General features: G+C 45.7%; 1 protein-coding gene across 6 annotated transcripts in view; it reads right to left on the bottom strand.

Moving 5' to 3' along the window:
- The window catches only part of TMEM266 (transmembrane protein 266), a 120019-nt gene that overhangs the window by 28899 nt on the left and 73069 nt on the right, over positions 1 to 18051 (bottom strand). For 5 of the 6 annotated variants that reach the window (XM_054041512.1, XM_054041513.1, XM_054041514.1 and 2 more), the window contains 3 exons: positions 12384 to 12440; positions 9840 to 9978; positions 7476 to 7591 (listed from right to left, as the gene is read on the bottom strand). In XM_054041512.1, coding sequence (XP_053897487.1) covers positions 7476 to 7591; positions 9840 to 9978; positions 12384 to 12440 — 312 coding nt within the window. The remainder of the gene's footprint in view (positions 1 to 7475; positions 7592 to 9839; positions 9979 to 12383; positions 12441 to 18051) is intronic. The other variant, XM_054041515.1, reaches the window with a different exon arrangement.

The following is an 18051-nucleotide window of genomic DNA, read 5'->3' as shown; positions in this document are numbered from 1 at the left end:
AAAATGCTACCATTTGTTTGCTACAGCTTTTCTACCCCCAGGGCAGAAGAGTGAGTGTGTTGTATTAATGATCTTTATGACACTCCCACTTTGTCCATTATTTATGTAAGGTAATCTATACAGTTTGGCCAACTGAGATGCAAACCCTTAAACTGATTACTGACAACCGTAAATAAGATACATGAAATTCTGTTAAAAATGTTTACAAAACAAATCTATTAATTTAAGTTAGCATGTTTGAAAAGAAGGGAGGGGGAAGATCACCATTTAGTGATATTATAAACTAATACTGCTATGAAAAACAAATGGATATTTATTAAAATATTTAGGGAAAAATAAAGGATGAGACATGACATCTTCTAATCATTTTAGCTCACAAATGGGATCTACCCAAAAGATCATTTTAAAATTAGTTACATCCAATTATTCATCTAGAGAGATTACATAACTTAATTTTTTGTTGTGTTTTATACTTAAGAGAAGACATTTAAGATGCTGGAATACTGCTATAGGATTTATTAAAATAGGTTTATCTAGTATAAACAAGCCAATAAAAATAAAGGTTATGACTAGTAGTGAGATGGTTCCTATCTATCTTCCTTATTTTATCTTAATTTTGAGTGACTGACTATTAAGGGGTTTCTCCCTTCCTTTGTTTTCAAAGAAAGTTCTCAAACTATCAGGCATGATGGCGGGTGATGACTATCTTCCAGGACACTCCAAAAATTTCCATCAGATTTGTAAGTAATTATCTTTTTTGCTTCTCCCCTCTAAACCTTTGCCTTGATGGGATAAGTATTCTAGTATCACAATTTCCCATACTTTTTGATACCACTCAATAGATTTAGAGGGCAGTCACTCCTCTTCCACCACTTTACTGTACTAATTGTAACAACAACTGGGAATGATCAATTCTTTATGGCTTTTATAAGATACAGAGTTTTCAAGACAAGTTAATATAAATACTAAGGGGTTATCTGACAGTTGACACCCTGTTATCTCCCTTATGGAGTCTCCAACAGCTTTCCAAAATGTCTTAATTTTTGGGCTTGCTTTAACCAGGTATGTTGTAAAACCAGCTTATTGTTTTAACTAGTTATATTGTGGTAGAATCCAAAGGCCGCAATCAAGAACAGACTCCTATTGTCCTAAGTGCTGGGGTGGGGTAGGGGAATCCCACACTAGAAAACATGGTTCCCGCTCCAAACAACTTATCATCTAAGAAAAACTTTTATCTAAAAGGAACCAGGCTTCCAGTAATTTCAGAAAGGAACCATGTTTCCAGTAACTTCAGAAAATACAAGGTAGATTACAATTCGTTCTAGACCTGGTAGAATCTATCTTGTTGTCCCACTGTCTGAGAGTCAAAACTTGCAGGACTTTTTTCAGCTGTACCTCTGGAACTTTCATAGGACTTGGGTCATATGCCTCTTTTGAAACAGGTAAAAGGGAGACTGGCCAAACTTAAACTCACTCAATGTGGATAATCTGTTATGTCTCCACTATTATTTAAAATATGATTTGCTATAGTAAGGATGGGTTTCATATTTATATGTGCTGAGGTGTGTAAAATCAATGTCTTGTGCATGACTGAAGCGTTAGTGCTCTCATTATTGAGGAAAAGGGGTTTGAAGCCATTTTCTGTGAGATTAGGCAACTCCTTTCTTCTGTTATGAACTCTTTTTCTGGTGTGATACTGGGCATAGTATTTCTTACCATTTCAGCCTATAGTAACTGAACAATTATGTCATTGGCTGAGCAGATTCTAAGCCAGAACATTAAATGTCTCAAGATTCTTAATATTTTTTAAGCCTGTGATTTGGTTGATAGTTACACTGATTTAAGAGAAATTGCTTTCAAATTCTGATTGGCCTTTGAAACTATCCAATCATTCTGAAGGATTTAACAAAGGGAGTCATACCTAGATTGCACATTTTGGAGGTAAAGCGCGTTACTACATTGTTGGGAGAATTAAACTAACTTGCCTTTTGCAAAATTAGTTGTACATGCTGCTATAACACAATTAGTGATGCTTTGGCTGCAAACAAAAGAGTAAGAATTAGAGTGCATTACAATGCATATCCCCACTTAATGCAAAGCACTAGGTAATTATTTATAAACAGACAAAATGACAGAGACCAATATGGAACTCTAGGGAACATCTGCCATTATCTGACTGGATTTATAAAGAGTGCCATCCATCCAGTCTATTGTTGTATAACACTCATATAAGAATAAAGAAGGGACAGAATTAGCAGTGAATCATATGGTACTTCTCTTTAATAGTCCAGCAACGGAGTATGATTGACAGAGCCTTGGAGAGATCAATGAACACTTTAGCCAGAAGCTAGCTCATGTCTAATGCACTAGCATTAATTTTGCTCAATTCTATTAGTGCTGTCTGTACAGAATGCCCTGCCCTAAAACTCATCTGCCACTGGGATACAATCCAATGTTTATTTCCATTAGTTTAGCCATTGTTGGTAACAATAAAAATCAGGAAACAGTTGCAAACTAATGATTTATGGTCAGAATGAAACACAGGATGACCTTGGCTGCCTGCCATTCACTAGGAAAATGACTGGTAGTTAGAAATAAATTAAAGTTATTGCAAAAGGATAACATAAGTTATTTCTCTGATAGGTAATTTTACCAGCTAAATAGCCATGCCATTAAACTAGCAGCTGTTTTACAAATTACTAAGTTAAAAAAAAATCTTAGCTTCCATAGTTATGGTTTTAATAATGATGAAAAACCCAGTGCTACATGGTTTGACAGAAAAGCAGCTCTTGTGATATGACTGTATTTGCAGTCTTGGTTGGATCATAAGCTGAAGCATTCTTAAGCAGGAAGTTACGCAAGAAAGTTCATAAACTGATGACCTATGACCAGAACTGTTAGTGGGATAGAAATTCCCTCACAGTTGACACCAAAGATACAGCTACACCTTTCTTGATTGGAATTTGCACATTAATGAAAGCTTTGGATTCATTTTTTATTTTAAGGCAGTCTAATAAAACTGTTTCACCTGCAACTTAGTGTGTTTGTTATAATATTTACTACAAAATTACAATGGGCATAGATTAACCCAGTCCATTTTATAAATACTTATTATTGTGAGTTCTAATGCAGTTATGTCATGTCAGTATTTTTAATACTTTCTACCTTGACTGCCTTCTCTTTTTAATTGTAGCTTTTCTAACATGTGTGGACTGAATAAAATACCAGAAATTCAAACAATTTCAGTGGGACACTGTAAAAGTCAAAATAGTAGTGCATGGTACTTTAATTCATAAAATATATTCTGACTTTCAAATGTATGACCAGCCAAAATTCAACATCTGGAAAGAGTTTTTTATATTTGCAAATGTATGTCTCTTACGTCATTCCAGAATGGATATGCATTTTATAGATGTGATACCTGATCATCTGCCAATCTCCCTTTCCCCTTTAAACTTCCGCCCATAAAAATAAATGTAATTAAAAAAGCAAGTCAATATTCAGATGTATATTTTCTGTTTGTTAATTTTTTAAAAACAGACTTCACTGCTACATCTGCTCTATGATCTATTCTATAACATATTTACAAAAGATAAATTGCACACACAACTTACTATGTTATGTGCAATGTGGTAGAATGTGATCTGTCCATTTTACTTTCTTTAAAACAGAATATGTCATATCTATAAAATCACTGTCTCTCTCCACTTCCCCCACTTCCTTCCTCTCACCCCAGAGGTTTTCTGTCCCAGTCTCCTTTCTACCTTGACTTTCAGTCTTACGGTATGTCTACACTACGAAATTAGGTCGATTTTATAGAATTTGATTTTTAGAAATCGATTTTATACAGTCGATTGTGTATGTCCACACTAAGCGCATTAATTCGGTGGAGTGCGTCCTCACTACCGTGGCTAGCATCGATTTACAGAGCGGTGCACTGTGGGTAGCTACCCCACAGTTCCCACAGTCTCCGCCGCCCATTGGAATTCTGGGTTAAGCTCCCAATGCCTGATGGGGCAAAAACATTGTCGCAGGTGGTTTTGGGTACATGTCGTCAGTCACCCCTCCCTCCGTGAAAGCAATGGCAAACAATCGTTTTGCGCCTTTTTTCCTGGGTTATCCATGCAAACGCCATACCACAGCAAGCATGGAGCCCACTCAGCTCAACATCACTGTTGCTGTTGTGGGCAAGTCTACTGTGGGGGCTGCTGTGATCCAAGTAGCCAATGCAATCACTTATGTTCTGTTATCAAGGGTAGTGACTCTGGAAAATGTGCGGGCCTTTTTAGATTTTAGGTGCATCATATTCCTCTCCTTTGTTGCTGGTGAAGTCTTGCAGCTGTACATTCCAGTCTGGGCGGCGCTGTAACACTCCATAGCACTTCTGTGGTTGACACATGTAACAGTTCCAGGGCTCTTGCTCTTTTGCCTTGGCCGAGGTACCTTGCCCTACACGGACCTCCAAGCATTTGACACAGAAGCACCTGCAGCAGCTGGCATTGCTACACAGCAGCAGCTCCTTGCCTTCGCAGCAGACGGTGCAGTAGGACTGCTAACCATCCTCGTCGGACATGTAGCTTGGCTGGGGGTTCTGGGAACGTCTTCCCTGCCCGGCTCCTAGCAACCTCCAGGGCATGGTGTACGGCTCCACCGCTTCTGCTGCAACTCTGCTCTCTTGCTCCCCAGCGACGAGCTCAGGGTATCCGTTCTGGTCCTCCTGGGCGCTGCTGGCAGCAGACGGTGCAGTGGAACTGCTAACCATCCTCGTCCACCGCTTCCGCTACAACTCTGCTCTCCTGCTTGGGGATCAGTTCATGAAGCCTGGACAGTAGTAAGGAGCAGTTCAACTATAGGCTGAGCAAGTGCAGAATGGTGGTAGAATATGCCTTTGGATGTTTAAAAGCTCACTGGTGCTGTTGGTCAAACCTCAGCGCAAGCAACGTTCCCATTGTTATTGCTGCTTGCTGTGTGCTCCATAATATCTGTGAGAGTAAGGGGGAGACGTTTATGGCAGGGTGGGAGGTTGAGGCAAATCGCCTGGCGTCCGATTTTGAGCAGCCAGACACCAGTGCGATTAGAAGAGCATAGCAAGGTGCGCTGCGCATCAGCGAGGCTTTGAAAACCAGTATCATGACTGGCCAGGTTTCGGTGTGACAGTTGTGTGTGTTTCTCCTTGATGCAAACCCACCCCATTTGTTGATTTTAATTTCCTGTAAGCCAACCACCCTCCCCCTTTTGAAATAAAGTAACTATTGTTTTGAAATCATGCATTCTTTCTTAAAAAAAAAAAAGATAACAGACAAGGTAACCCGGGTGGGGTAAGGGAGGAGGGAAGGACAAGGCCACATTGCTTATTGTAGCCACACTAAAAATCAAACTGTTTGAATGACAGCCTTCTGTTGCTTGGGCCATCTTCTGGAGTGGAGTGGCTGGGTGCCCGGAGCCTCCCCCCCTACGTTCTAGGGTATGTGGGTGAGGAGGCTATGGAACATGGGGAGGAGGGGAGGCGGTTATACAGTGGATGCAGCGGGGGTCTGTGCTCTTGCTGGCTTTCCTGCAGCTCCAATGGACGAGACGCTTCATCATGTCCGTTTGCTTCCCCAACAGACGCTTCATCATGGCCATTTGCTCCTCCATTAGCCTCAGCATTGCGTCCTGCCTCTGCTCTTCGTGCTCACTTAATTCTTTCCTGGCCTCTGCCACTGAATATCTTCATGCATTAAGCTGTGCTCTATCAGTGCAGGAGGACTGCATGAGCTCGGAAAACATGTCATTGCGAGTGCATTTTTTTCGCCTTCTAATCTGCAATAACCTCAGGGATGGAGATGATAGGGGGAGCATAGAAACATTCTATGATTCTGGGGAGACTGCATGGAACAGTACTCAGGTTTTAGTCCGCCTGTTTCTCTCTTGTCCAGATTCTTTAGACTAAACCTGAGCTCCTAACTCATGCGAAAATTCACTGAGAGTTTTGCCTGAATAAGCAGCTCAGAACTAACCCTTACACACAGACACACAGATCTATGGGGCAAATCCTCAGATGGATCTAAGGAAATTACTCTGGCTACGGATCTGCCCCATATTTTTAATCTCTCACTATCTATATATGATGCTTTGAAACTTAAGAATACTGCTTTTTCCTCTTTGCATGTGTCTTTTCCAGATGTTACCATCGTAGGGGAACCTCTTTTTATTGGAACTTTCCTGTCCAAAATCCACATCGTTAGCTCAAAAATACAAACACAAACTTTCAAGACAGCAAGCTCCAAGAAGAGGTCTGCATTTCAAAAGTTAAAAATGTTAATAATGGTGTAAAAGCAGGTGTTCGGAAGCTGGACAGAATTTTAGATGTTAAAGAACATTAAGATATGTTTTCTCAATTACATACTACATACAGTGTCAATGTGACTATTATAATGCTGACAGCTTATTCTCCACTCGCTTATGAAGCTGTCAGTTTATGAAGGGAGGATGCAGTTCTTGTGTCAATGTCTTGTGTTGCAGCAAATTAGTGCATTTACCTCATAATATACAGCTGAGACATTTGTTTGGCAGGAATACAAGATATGAAAACAAAGGAGATTAGTATGCTGTCATTTTTCTTTAGTATATATTTTTTACTGTAGCCGATGCCACCTCGAAGCTAGGAGAGACCCTATTCTGTTTCCATGGATTTACTCCATCGAGCAATGCAACATTTCTTTTTGTTGGATATACGGGTATACTAACCATTACAGCACAGGCTACGGATGCTAGGTTTTGACAGTATTTAACCATACATGCAAGGGAGCATTTGTAGGGCTTTGTTCTAGTTTTCTGATACTTTGCCATCCCTCTAGGCTGTATGTCTTCCTTTGTCTTGTGCTTGGGTGGTGCCCTTCCAGGCTCTTGCTTCAGCCTGGCGTGGACTGAGTGCCAGAAATGAGCCTATCATCTCTCGACAACTGACCCTGTGTTTTCTGCACAACTAAAACTCCCAGTGAATGGGAGATTTCCCTGAGTAAGGATGACAGGCTTCCTTCTGAAATGCTTTCTCCTGGGCACCATCAAGCCAAATATATCCCAGAATTTAGCTTTTGTGAAAATAAAGCTTTCACCAAACCTCAGATCAAAAGCAGGGCTGGCTCCAGGAACCAGCCCATCAAGCATGTGCTTGGGGCGGCACCTGGAGGGGGGCAGCACGGTGCGGCGCGGCACTCCGGCCCGAGAGCGGGGCCGCGACTGGGCTCGCCGCCCTCCCTGCGGCGCTCCAGCCGCCGGGATGAGCGGAGCCGCGGCGGGCTTGCTGCCCTCCCCTGCTGCACTCCCTGCAGGGGGCGGCGGGGGGGCGGGGGAGGGGCGGGAGGCTTTTTTGCCTGGGGCGGCAAAAAAGCCAGAGCCGGCCCTGATCAAAAGAAACATTTCCATGAACTAAAATTCATTGTTCCCGTTCCAGTGAAGACAACATGTAAATAAAAATATAATGGAATTTTTACCCCTTGTTCTTGGCAGATCTGGGTTAGCCTTTCCAGCTGCTCATCTTGAATGACCTTTGCCTTCTCATATTGGTGAATCACCATCTCCATCTCCACTTTCACTGGCAGCACATATGCTGGAAAAAACAGACAAGTGCTTGAAGAAATTCAGCAGCAGTTTAGCTTATCAGAGGAGATGTTACAAATCATCACGATCATCCGATCTGACTTTCTGTGTAACACAGACCATAGGATTTCACTCAGTAATTGCTCCATGAAACCTAACAATTTGTGATTGAACTATAGTATTTCTTTTGGAGAAGGAATTTGATCACCTGCAACCACAAGGACCCCCGGTGTGGGTCATCAGCAGGGTTTGAACCCTGGATGTTAGATCCCCAGCTGCGAACCATCACTTGAGTTGCAGGCAAAACTAGAGCTGAAATGCATTTGCACTAATGTAGATCTATTCCTGCACTTATCAAAGATCCTCTAACTGGCTGGTTAAGAATGTTTTCTGTTTTGTATTCTGCATGTCCCAATAACATTTGAAAAGTGTGGCTGTGCACCAGCTTCTAGGAGAAGAGCTATTCCAGACCCTACGCATTTTAACATCGACTCCTAAATACAACTGCAAGAAATATCTATATGAGGGAAATATCTAGACTAAGGGCGAGAGTTTCAAAGGTACAAACAGTATTTAGGCACCTAACTCCCTTTGACTTTCAATAGGAGATGGGCGCCTACTTGCCATTTATGCCTTTGAAAATCTTCACCGAGTCACAGTTAAGGCCAGCTCACTTTGTTCAGGATGACTATGCAAATTTTACTGTTTTTCTTGATGTTCTTCACAACCTGAACCAGATCCTGAACTCTGATCTCAGTACTTCACCATACAGGGCTGCACTCCCTCCCTTTGGAATTTGGGAGTCCTCAGTACAGTAACTCCTCATTTAATGTCATCCCGCTTAATGTTGTTTCAATGTTATGTCCCTGCTCAATTAGGGAACATGATTGTTTAAAGTTGTGCAATGCTCCCTTATAACGTTGTTTGGCTGCCTGCTTGTAAGATTCTGTGGCAGAGCAGCGACTTTACAAGGGAGCATTGCACAAGTTCCTTCTCCGCCTCCTCCCCCTCCCTCCCAGTGCTTCCCCCACCATCAAACAGCTGTTTGGCAGTGCTTAGGACTTTCTGGGAGGGAGGGGCAGGAACGGGGAAGCACTGCATCTCCGCTCCTCCCCCTCCCTCCCAGAAAGTCCTAAGCGCCGCCAAACAGCTGTTTGGTGGTGCTTAGGACTTTCGGGGGGGGGAGGGGGATATGGCGTGCTCCGGAGAGGAGGTGTAGTGGGGATGGGAAGAGGTGGGCCGGAGTGGAGCAGGGACAGGAAGAGGAGGGCCTGGAGCATTCCTGGCAAAGTCTGAGCCTGTTCTTCTCCAGGGAAGCTGCTGCTGCTGCTGAAAAGGTGCTTCCTAGTGTCCTTGCCTGCAGTGGGCTGTGCCTGTGTGGGGTAAGCCAGGGGCACTTCCCAACCACAGTACAGTACAGTACTGTACCGTATATAATGCCTTTTGTCTGTCCCAAAAAAATTTCCTTGGAACCTAACCCCCTGCATTTACATTAAATCTTATGGGAAAATTGGATTAGTTTAACATTGTTTCATTTAAAGTTGCATTTTTCAGTAACATAACTACAACATTAAGTGAGGAGTTATTGTATCTAGAACACAAATGCCACTGTGACACGCTCTTTCTCTCATAGAAGCAAAGTGATCCTGCCTTGGCCTCATTCATTTTGCATTCCTCTTCCCTGCATCCTGGAATCCCATACACTGATAGCAAAACAGTTTGATAATAGATCTGACTGCCCTCCACCTATGCTAATAGCCCCTTCCTTGAATTCTTGTTTCCATGCTCAGACACTGCTCCTGTTCTCTGCAGTCTTGATTCTTCAAGCTGCTTACCTCTCTCCAAGTGCTTCCCAATGGAGCTGTGTCCTGGAATCCTGGGCAAAACAGCCCTGGCACACAGCTAATTATGCTCAAATTAATAGCAGAGACAGATTTGTGGAAAATTTTCAGTGGGGAACCTCCAAGATGCAAAGAAAGTATGAGGAATCAGATACAAAGTTATACCAGAGGCAGAAACTGAAAGTAGAATGGCTCAAGATAGAGGATGCTGGAAGAAGGATTCATAAAGAAGCCATGGAATTAATTCCTATTCTTACCCACCAGTGGTAGTCACAACACTAAATACCTGTTCATTGCTTTTAAAATTTAGAGGAAGGAGAACAATATAGATATTCTCTAAAAGCAATTCCAAGGGCTACAATCCTTTTCTTAACCAACCAACCAATTCTCAAGACAGCAAGTTTAATCACCACTTACCATCAATAATTCTCTTAACTCTCCAAATTCTCAGAGTGATAATGAGACTGATGGCATCCCAAGGACTGCTTGGGCCATTTGCCACTGTAGAGGCCACCATTGGAGCCAAGGATAAAATTATTACAGCACCATCAAATACCTAAAATGAGAAAGATTTTTAATGAATAGCATTTTCAAACCCTTTCTAAGGGTCACAAATCCTCCCACCCTCCTTAGTGATCTTGGAAGGCTCTTAATGAACAAAAGTGGTGCAGTTATGATAAACTGTGTGTGTGTTTCAAGGTGAGGTGAGCAGGCCACAAAAAAGCTGCATCCTCTGCATGCTGTGAAGCAGAATTTCTTAGTGACTTCATCTGCAGTTTTAGAGGTGAGGGGGAGCCATGGCCAGGAAGGTCTCCAACTACTCCACTGGCCAAAATATCTATGTAGATGTAATGCTATTACAACCCAGGAGCTGTATTATTATTGATATTTATTACCAGCCACTAGGTGCTGTACAAACACAAAAGAGGACACAGTCCCTGCCTGAAAGAACTTGCATTTTAAAAAGATGCAGGGAGAAAGAGGTGGAGTAAAGGGGAACAACAAACAAGTAAAGTGACCAGGTGGCACTTGACCACATCCTAGTAATTCAATGCTGGGGTGTTCTGTGTTTGTCAGAGATATAAAGACTATCCCCAAGGACTCCATGACTGTGATTATTAGCTGGCTAACTTCCTGTAGGTGTCCTGGCAAACGTGGATCTTCAGGAGAGATCTGAATAAGGAGAGGTTAGTGGCCACAGGGAATCAACTCAGGAAGGGCAATTCCATGTGTGGGAGGCAATGTGGGAGAAGCCATGGAAAGGTTTGTTGGAGAAGTGGACAAATGGCATGTCAAGGCTGGGATCATTAGCAAAGCAGAGAAAATGGAATTGAGGTCAATGCTAATAATAATGCTTGGGCTGGCCCACCGCATCCTGGAAAGGCATAAGGCAGAATTCTGTGCCCCCCAGCCCCTGTGAAAAGTCCCAGTATAAGGCCCATTTACTCATGGTTTGCACAGGGAAACAGGACGTACCCTACTATAAGCAACATGCAACAAGAACTGAACATAAACACAATCCACTGGAAAGACGCAAATAACAAGTCGTAATCCTCACTGGCACCATCTGGAGGATGCTAGAATATAACACTGTTGAAATTGATGTTTTGCTGGATAACATCAAGTACCACCTGGCTTCCAACCCATACTGTATGTCTCACTTAGAATATGCAAGCCAGATAAATGGTTTGAGGTTTAGTTATGGAAGATTTTCACACTTCTAAATGTGGCTTTATATGTAATGAAAAACAAATTTCCTGTCCTCTCCCGTACAGCATTTAGTTTATTAGCTCTACGTTCCATTTAATCCCTGTTTCTATCACAGCAATCCTACCAATTACTGAAATTATAATGTACACTAACTACTGCTGCACTTTAGCTGTGTAAATTCTTAAGCAATTATCATTTTGTTAGTTATGTACATTAAGGCCTTATCTACTCTTGGTCAGAACCATAATAGCTACAAACACACCTGAACACAATTATTGCTAGCAGGTTCCAGCCATGGTCTCCTTGACAAGTATGGACAGGAGTTCGTTGTCTGTTATAAAACTATGTGACAGATTATTTGTATGGTGGGGGATCAGTCTATGCCTTGTCTATACTACAGCCAGAATCAAGTATGGGGAGTGGGTTAGCAACACAGTTAAAAACTGTATTGCAGACGATACTTAATGTCCCGATAAATGGGCTATATACTTGGACTTTCAGAGTTTTTACTAGAACCAGTTGGAAAACTGATTTTCTCCCCCATGGAAATTTTGAGATTTTGATTTTTTTTTCCACCCTGGATTGGGAGGAAAAGCCAAATAATTTTTTTTAAACAAAAAGTCTTTTTGAAACAACAACAACAACAATCTAAAATTTTAGTTCTGAACATATTAAAATGTGACGTTTCAACATTTTTGAAGTTTTTTCCATAAATGAATTTTTGTTGAAATCTATATGATTTAGTGAAAATGTTTGGTGTTGTTAAAGCAGCATTTTCCAACAAAAACTCTTTTTGATGAAAATTTTCCTAACAGCTCTAGTTTTAACTTGATTATGGAAACATGGTTAGGCCTCATCTACACTACAACTCTCAATCATATTGTTAACCAGATCCTCAGACTCTGTTATCATTATAATGTCACCAGGGATTATATAATCACAGTTTGACTCACATGGTTCTCAAAAAGAAATTCTTGTCCACACCAGTCAGCAAAATCACACTAAAACTGTGAAAGAAACTAATGTGTTTAAAACACTGTTCTAACCAGCATCGGTCTGATACTTCCCACTGTGGACAGTGTTTTAATTTGCATCTAATTTCACCTTTGTGTGCAGGGAGTAACATGCATAAATCTCTGAGAGTGTAAATGCATCAATTCCTATAGCTAAAGTATACTGCAGAAACAGTTAATTATTCTTACTTTGCCATGCAGAAATACAAACAGTGTTGGTTGTGGTACTTTTACTTACCTCTATTTTGTTTTCAATATAATCCCATATACCGAGAACCACAATTCTCAAAATAGTCTAACAAGAAATATTAAGAAAAAGACAGCAATTTATTATAATTTGCATGACACTCATTCAGAAATCTCCTTGAATTAATAAGACAATTAACCCCTACATGCTCCTGGGCTGCTTTTCTCTCTCTTCACAGCAAAGGAGCATTTTCTCATTTTAAAGTCCCAGAGAGTCTGAGTGCAGGGAGGAAAATGTCTGCACCCACTTTTGCTATTAAGCAAACAGCGTAAGGTTTTCTATTTAGCTAGAAAAGAGGAATAATAACTGAACATACCATGAAACAGTGATAAATTCCTATGAAAATTCCAACAGCATCTTTCACATTTTTTCTCATGTTGGTGTTTTTAAAAGATCGAATTAAAATTAAAAATTAGTGTAATTTCACTCACACAAAAGTTAGGGCGCCATTCTGCCTGTGGCAGTGCAGAACTCAGATTAAAATGTACTTTACATGCAAGATGAGGATTAAAACATAGATGTGTGGCTTGTAAAATACACCAAAATATTATTCTGCCTGTCTAAAAATATAATTAATCAGAGAGAGCTTGGTAGATATGTGAGAGAGGTGCCCAGGCCAGGAAAGGAGTCAGAATTTTGCAGGAAAAAAGAATGAAAATGGCTGTGAATATACATATCTTCTATTCATTCCAAATACGAATATATAAAAAAAACCCAAAAAGAACGGTTACTTACCTTCTGTAACTGTTGTTCTTCGAGATGTGTTGTTCACGTCCATTACACATTAGGTGTGCGCGCACCACGTGCACGGACGTCGGAAACTTTTTCCCTTAGCGGCTCCCGTCGGGCCGGCGGGGCCCCCACCTTCCCGCCAGAGCGGCGCCCCGCTCCAGGGTATATATATCCCTGCCGACCCGACCCCTCCGGTTCCTTCTTGCCGGAGACTCCGACAGAGGGGAAGGAGGGTGGGAAGTGTAATGGACGTGAACAACACATCTCGAAGAACAACAGTTACAGAAGGTAAGTAACCGTTCTTTCTTCTTCGAGTGATTGTTCACGTCCATTACACATTAGGTGATTCCCAAGCTTACCATTGGAGGAGGGTAGGAGTCAAGGTACAACTGACTGTAACACAGCCCGGCCGACCATCGCGTCCTCTCTGGTCTGATGATGGATCGCGTAATGGGCTGTGAACGTGTGTATGGACGACCAGGTGGCTGCCTTACAGATCTCCTGGATCGGGACCTGCGCCAAGTAGGCCATTGAGGATGCTTGGGCTCTAGTCGAATGGGCCCGGATATCCGGGGCCGGAACATTGGTGAGCTCATAACAAGTGCGTATGCAATGCACAATCCATGCCGACAAGCGCTGTGTCGAGATAGGCAAGCCTTTCATACGTTCCGCAATCGCAATGAACAGCTGGGGTGTTCTGCGGAACGACCTGGTCCGCTCCAGGTAAAATGCCAACGCCCTTCGGACATCCAGGGTATGTAGGCTGCGGTGGTGAGGGTCCGTATGGGGTTTTGGGAAAAACACCGGGAGGCAATGTCTTGCCCATGTGAAACTGTGACACCACCTTTGGGAGGAATTTGGGGTGCGGCCTAAGTTGCACCTTATCTTTATGGAACACCGTATAGGGTGGTTCCGACGAGAGGGCCCTCAATTCTGATACCCTTCTGGCCGACGTGATGGCCACGAGAAACGCCACCTTCCACGAGAGGTGCGTGAGGGAGCAAGTGGCCAGGGGCTCAAAGGGAGGACTCATGAGTCTATTTAGGACTAGGTTCAGAGACCACGTCGGAACCGGCGGGCGTGAGTAGGGAAACACCCTTTCCAGCCCCTTGAGGAATCTGGCCACTGTGGGGTTGGAGAATACTGACACTCCCAACTCTCCCGGATGGAAAGCCGAAATAGCGGCTAAGTGAACTCTAATAGAGGCGGGCGCAAGCCCTTGATTCTTGAGGTGCAGTAAATAGTCCAAGATGGACGGAACCGAGGCCTGTAAAGACTGTATGCGTTGAGGCTCACACCAGTGGGAGAACCTTTTCCACTTCGCCAGGTATGTTGCCCTTGTAGAGGGCTTCCTACTATTAAGGAGGATTTGCTGAACCTGGTGAGAGCACCTGTGCTCTGCATCGTTCAGCCAGAGAGATACCATGCCGTGAGATGAAGCGAAGACAGGTTCGGGTGGAGTAGGCGACCTTTGTCTTGCGTGACTAGGTTGCGATGGAGGGGAAGGGTGATTGGATCGGCTACGGACAGTTCCAGCAGGGACGTGAACCAATGCTGGCGAGGCCAGGCCGGGGCAATAAGTATAATCGTTGCCCTGTCCCTGCGGGTCTTGAGAAGAACCTTGTGTATAAGTGGAAATGGAGGGAAGGCATATTTTAGGCTCCCTCCCCATGGGATCATGAAAGCATCCGCTAATGATCCCGGGCTGAGGTTCTGGAACGAGCAGAACTGAGGGCATTGGCTGTTGTCCCTGGTGGCGAATAGATCCACCCGGGGAAACCCCCACTTCCGGAAGATCGAATGCAGGACGTCTCCTCTCAGTGTCCATTCGTGCATTCGATAGGATCGGCTGAGGCGGTCTGCTAAGCCGTTCTGAATTCCCGGAAGATACGTCGCGATGAGGTGTATCGCATGGGCTATACAGAAGTTCCATAATTGGAGTGCCTCGCGACAGAGGGGAGAAGACCGGGACCCGCCCTGCTTGTTTATATAGAACATGGCGGTAGTGTTGTCCGTCAGGACTGCCACGCTGTGACCTTTTAGGAAGGCGTGGAAGGTCTGGCAGGCGAGGCGAACCGCTCTTAGCTCCTTCAGATTGATGTGAAGCAGCTTGTCCTCTCCGGACCACAGCCCTTGGGTCCGCAGTTCCCCCAGGTGCGCCCCCCAGCCTATGTCTGATGCGTCTGTCACTAACGTCAGAGTGGGTTGTGGGGCAGCAAAGGGGATCCCTTCGCATACCTGCTGGCGATCGAGCCACCAGCGTAGTGAGCTGAGCACCTGGTTCGGGATCGTGACTACTTGATCCAATGGGTCTCTGTTGGGGCGATGCGTGTGGGCGAACCACAACTGTAAAGGCCGGAGTCTCAGCCGGGCATGTCTGACCACGTGCGTGCAAGCTGCCATATGCCCCAGAAGCTGCATGCAACACCTTGCCGTTGTCGTGGGAAATTTTTGGACCGAGCTTACGGCCCCGTGAATTGACATGAACCGTGCCTCTGGTAAACTCGCTCGCGCGGTTACCGAGTCCAGGGTAGCACCTATGAAGTCCAGCCTCTGTGTGGGGATTAACGTGGATTTCGGCACGTTGACCCGGAGGCCGAGCTTGTCGAACGTCTGCAAGGCCAGCGTCACGTGAGATCGGACCTCGGCCTCCGACCTGCCCGCGAGTAGCCAATCGTCCAGGTACGGGAACACACGCATCCTTCTTTTTCGAAGGAAGGCTGCTACCACGGACATGCACTTTGTAAACACCCGTGGAGCTGACGCCAGGCCGAAGGGCAGGACAGTAAATTGGAAATGGCGCTGTCCGACAACGAAGCGCAGAAAACGCCTGTGGGCCGGATTGATTGCGATGTGAAAATAGGCATCTTTCATATCGAGGGCAGCATACCAATCCCCCGGATCCAGGGATGGGATAATAGTTCCAAGGGAGACCATATGGAAGCGCGCTTTGATCAGAAACCTGTTTAGATCGCGCAGGTCCAAGATAGGACGGAGGCCTCCTTTCGCCTTGGGGATCAGGAAGTATCTGGAATAGAATCCTTTTCCCCTTAGGTCCAGAGGGACCTCTTCTACTGCTCCTGCAGCGAGAAGGGTCTGTACCTCCTGTATGAGGAGTTGCTCGTGAGAAGGGTCCCTGAAGAGGGACGGGGAAGGGGGATGGTAGGGAGGGAGCGAGGAAACTGGAGGGTATAGCCCCCCTTCACTGTGCGCAGGACCCAGCGGTCCGATGTTATGCGCAACCAGGCCCGGTAGAATTGGGACAGACGGTCCTTGAAACCCAAAGGAGGATCCGGTATATGAAGTGGTACGCTGTCCTCGGGCGCAGCTTCAAAAGCCTGGTTTATTTCCCGGCTGCGGCTTGCCCTGGCCGTGATTCTGGCCCTGGTTAGGCGTATTGTTACGTCTCCGCCTGTTATCCCTGCCTCGACGGCGGTAAGGCTCGTGTCGGGGCCGAGGGTGGTAATGCCTTTGCGGCGGTTGGGGTTTGAAGGGCTTACGCTGCGTTACCGGCGTGTGCATACCCAACGACTTAAGGGTCGCTTGTGAGTCCTTAAGGCTATGTAGCCTGGCGTCCGTCTGCTCGGAAAACAAGCCCGAACCTTCAAACGGGAGGTCCTGCAGCGTGGTCTGCACCTCCGGCGGGAGGCCTGAAGCCTGCAACCACGCCGAACGCCTCATCACGACTCCCGACGCGATTGTTCTAGCCGCAGCGTCGGCTGAGTCCAGTGCGGCCTGTAAAGAGGTCTTGGCCACTGCCATTCCCTCGTCCACCAGGGCCGTGAACTCCGGATGCGCGTCCGGTGGGAGGGATTCCTTGAACTTGGCGACTGATGCCCAAGAGTTAAAATTATGCCTGTTTAGAATCGCCTGCTGATTGGCGATCCTCAGTTGCAGGCCCCCCGATGAATAGACTTTCCTCCCGAATAGGTCCAATCTCTTAGCTTCCTTGCCCTTGGGGGCAGGAGCTTGCTGGCCATGTCGCTCCCTTTCGTTGACCGCCGAGACCACCAGCGAACAAGGGGACGGATGTAGAAAGAGGAAGTCAAACCCTCTAGATGGGGCGAAGTATTTCCTCTCCACTCCCCTTGCAGTTGGCGCACTGGAGGCCGGTGTTTGCCACACCGTCTTATAGTTGGACTGCACTGTCCGTATAATCGGGAGAGCGACTCTGGAGGGGCCCTCTGGGCTCAGGATATCGACCATGGGGTCGTCCTGCTCTATGGTCTCCTCCGCTTGCAAGCCCAGATTGAGGGCTACCCGGCGAAGCAGGTCTTGGTGTGCCCGATGGTCAATCGGGGGAGGGCCGGACACCAGTGTGCCTGCTACCGCCTCATCTGGCGAGGAGGAAGAGGTCGGGGCCTTCTGCCCATCCTCATTGTCCTGCAATCCGGCATGAGCCAATTGCTCTTCTGCGGCCTGACCCGCCGCGTGGGATTGGGACGGTACCGTACTCGGTGCCGAGTCCACTCCTTCCCGCTCCGGTGGTCTAGAGACCGTTGCCTCCCTATACGATGGCGGACGGTGCCGCGGGGAGCGGGATCGGTACCGGGATGGCCCGGGTCTCGAGGCTCCCGATGGGGGCTCTTGTTGGTGGTAGGCCCAGGGTGTCCAGAATGGCCATTGGCTCGGCTGGCCCCATTGTGACTGACCGTAGTCCCTGCTGGCTTGTGACCTACGGGCATAGCCGCCGTATCGGTCTGAGTCAGTCCCCGAGACCACGGACGGTGACCTGGAAGGCCACGGTGGGGCCGTGGGACGGTGCCGGTCCGGTATTGGGGAGTAGCGCCTCCGCGACCAGGACCTGGAATAGCGCCTCGTCGACCTGGACCTGGAACGGTACCGGTGATCGTGGGACCGGGAACGGCGACGGCTGGTTGGCCTCGGGTAACGAGCCGCCGATGCTTCGCGGTGCCGACTCGTGCTT

The sequence above is a fragment of the Malaclemys terrapin genome, chromosome 10, assembly GCF_027887155.1.
Source record: "Malaclemys terrapin pileata isolate rMalTer1 chromosome 10, rMalTer1.hap1, whole genome shotgun sequence".
NCBI classification, from domain to species: domain Eukaryota; kingdom Metazoa; phylum Chordata; order Testudines; family Emydidae; genus Malaclemys; species Malaclemys terrapin.
The sequence above is the reverse complement of the archived record's forward strand: the minus strand, read 5'-3'. Positions and strand labels throughout refer to the sequence as shown.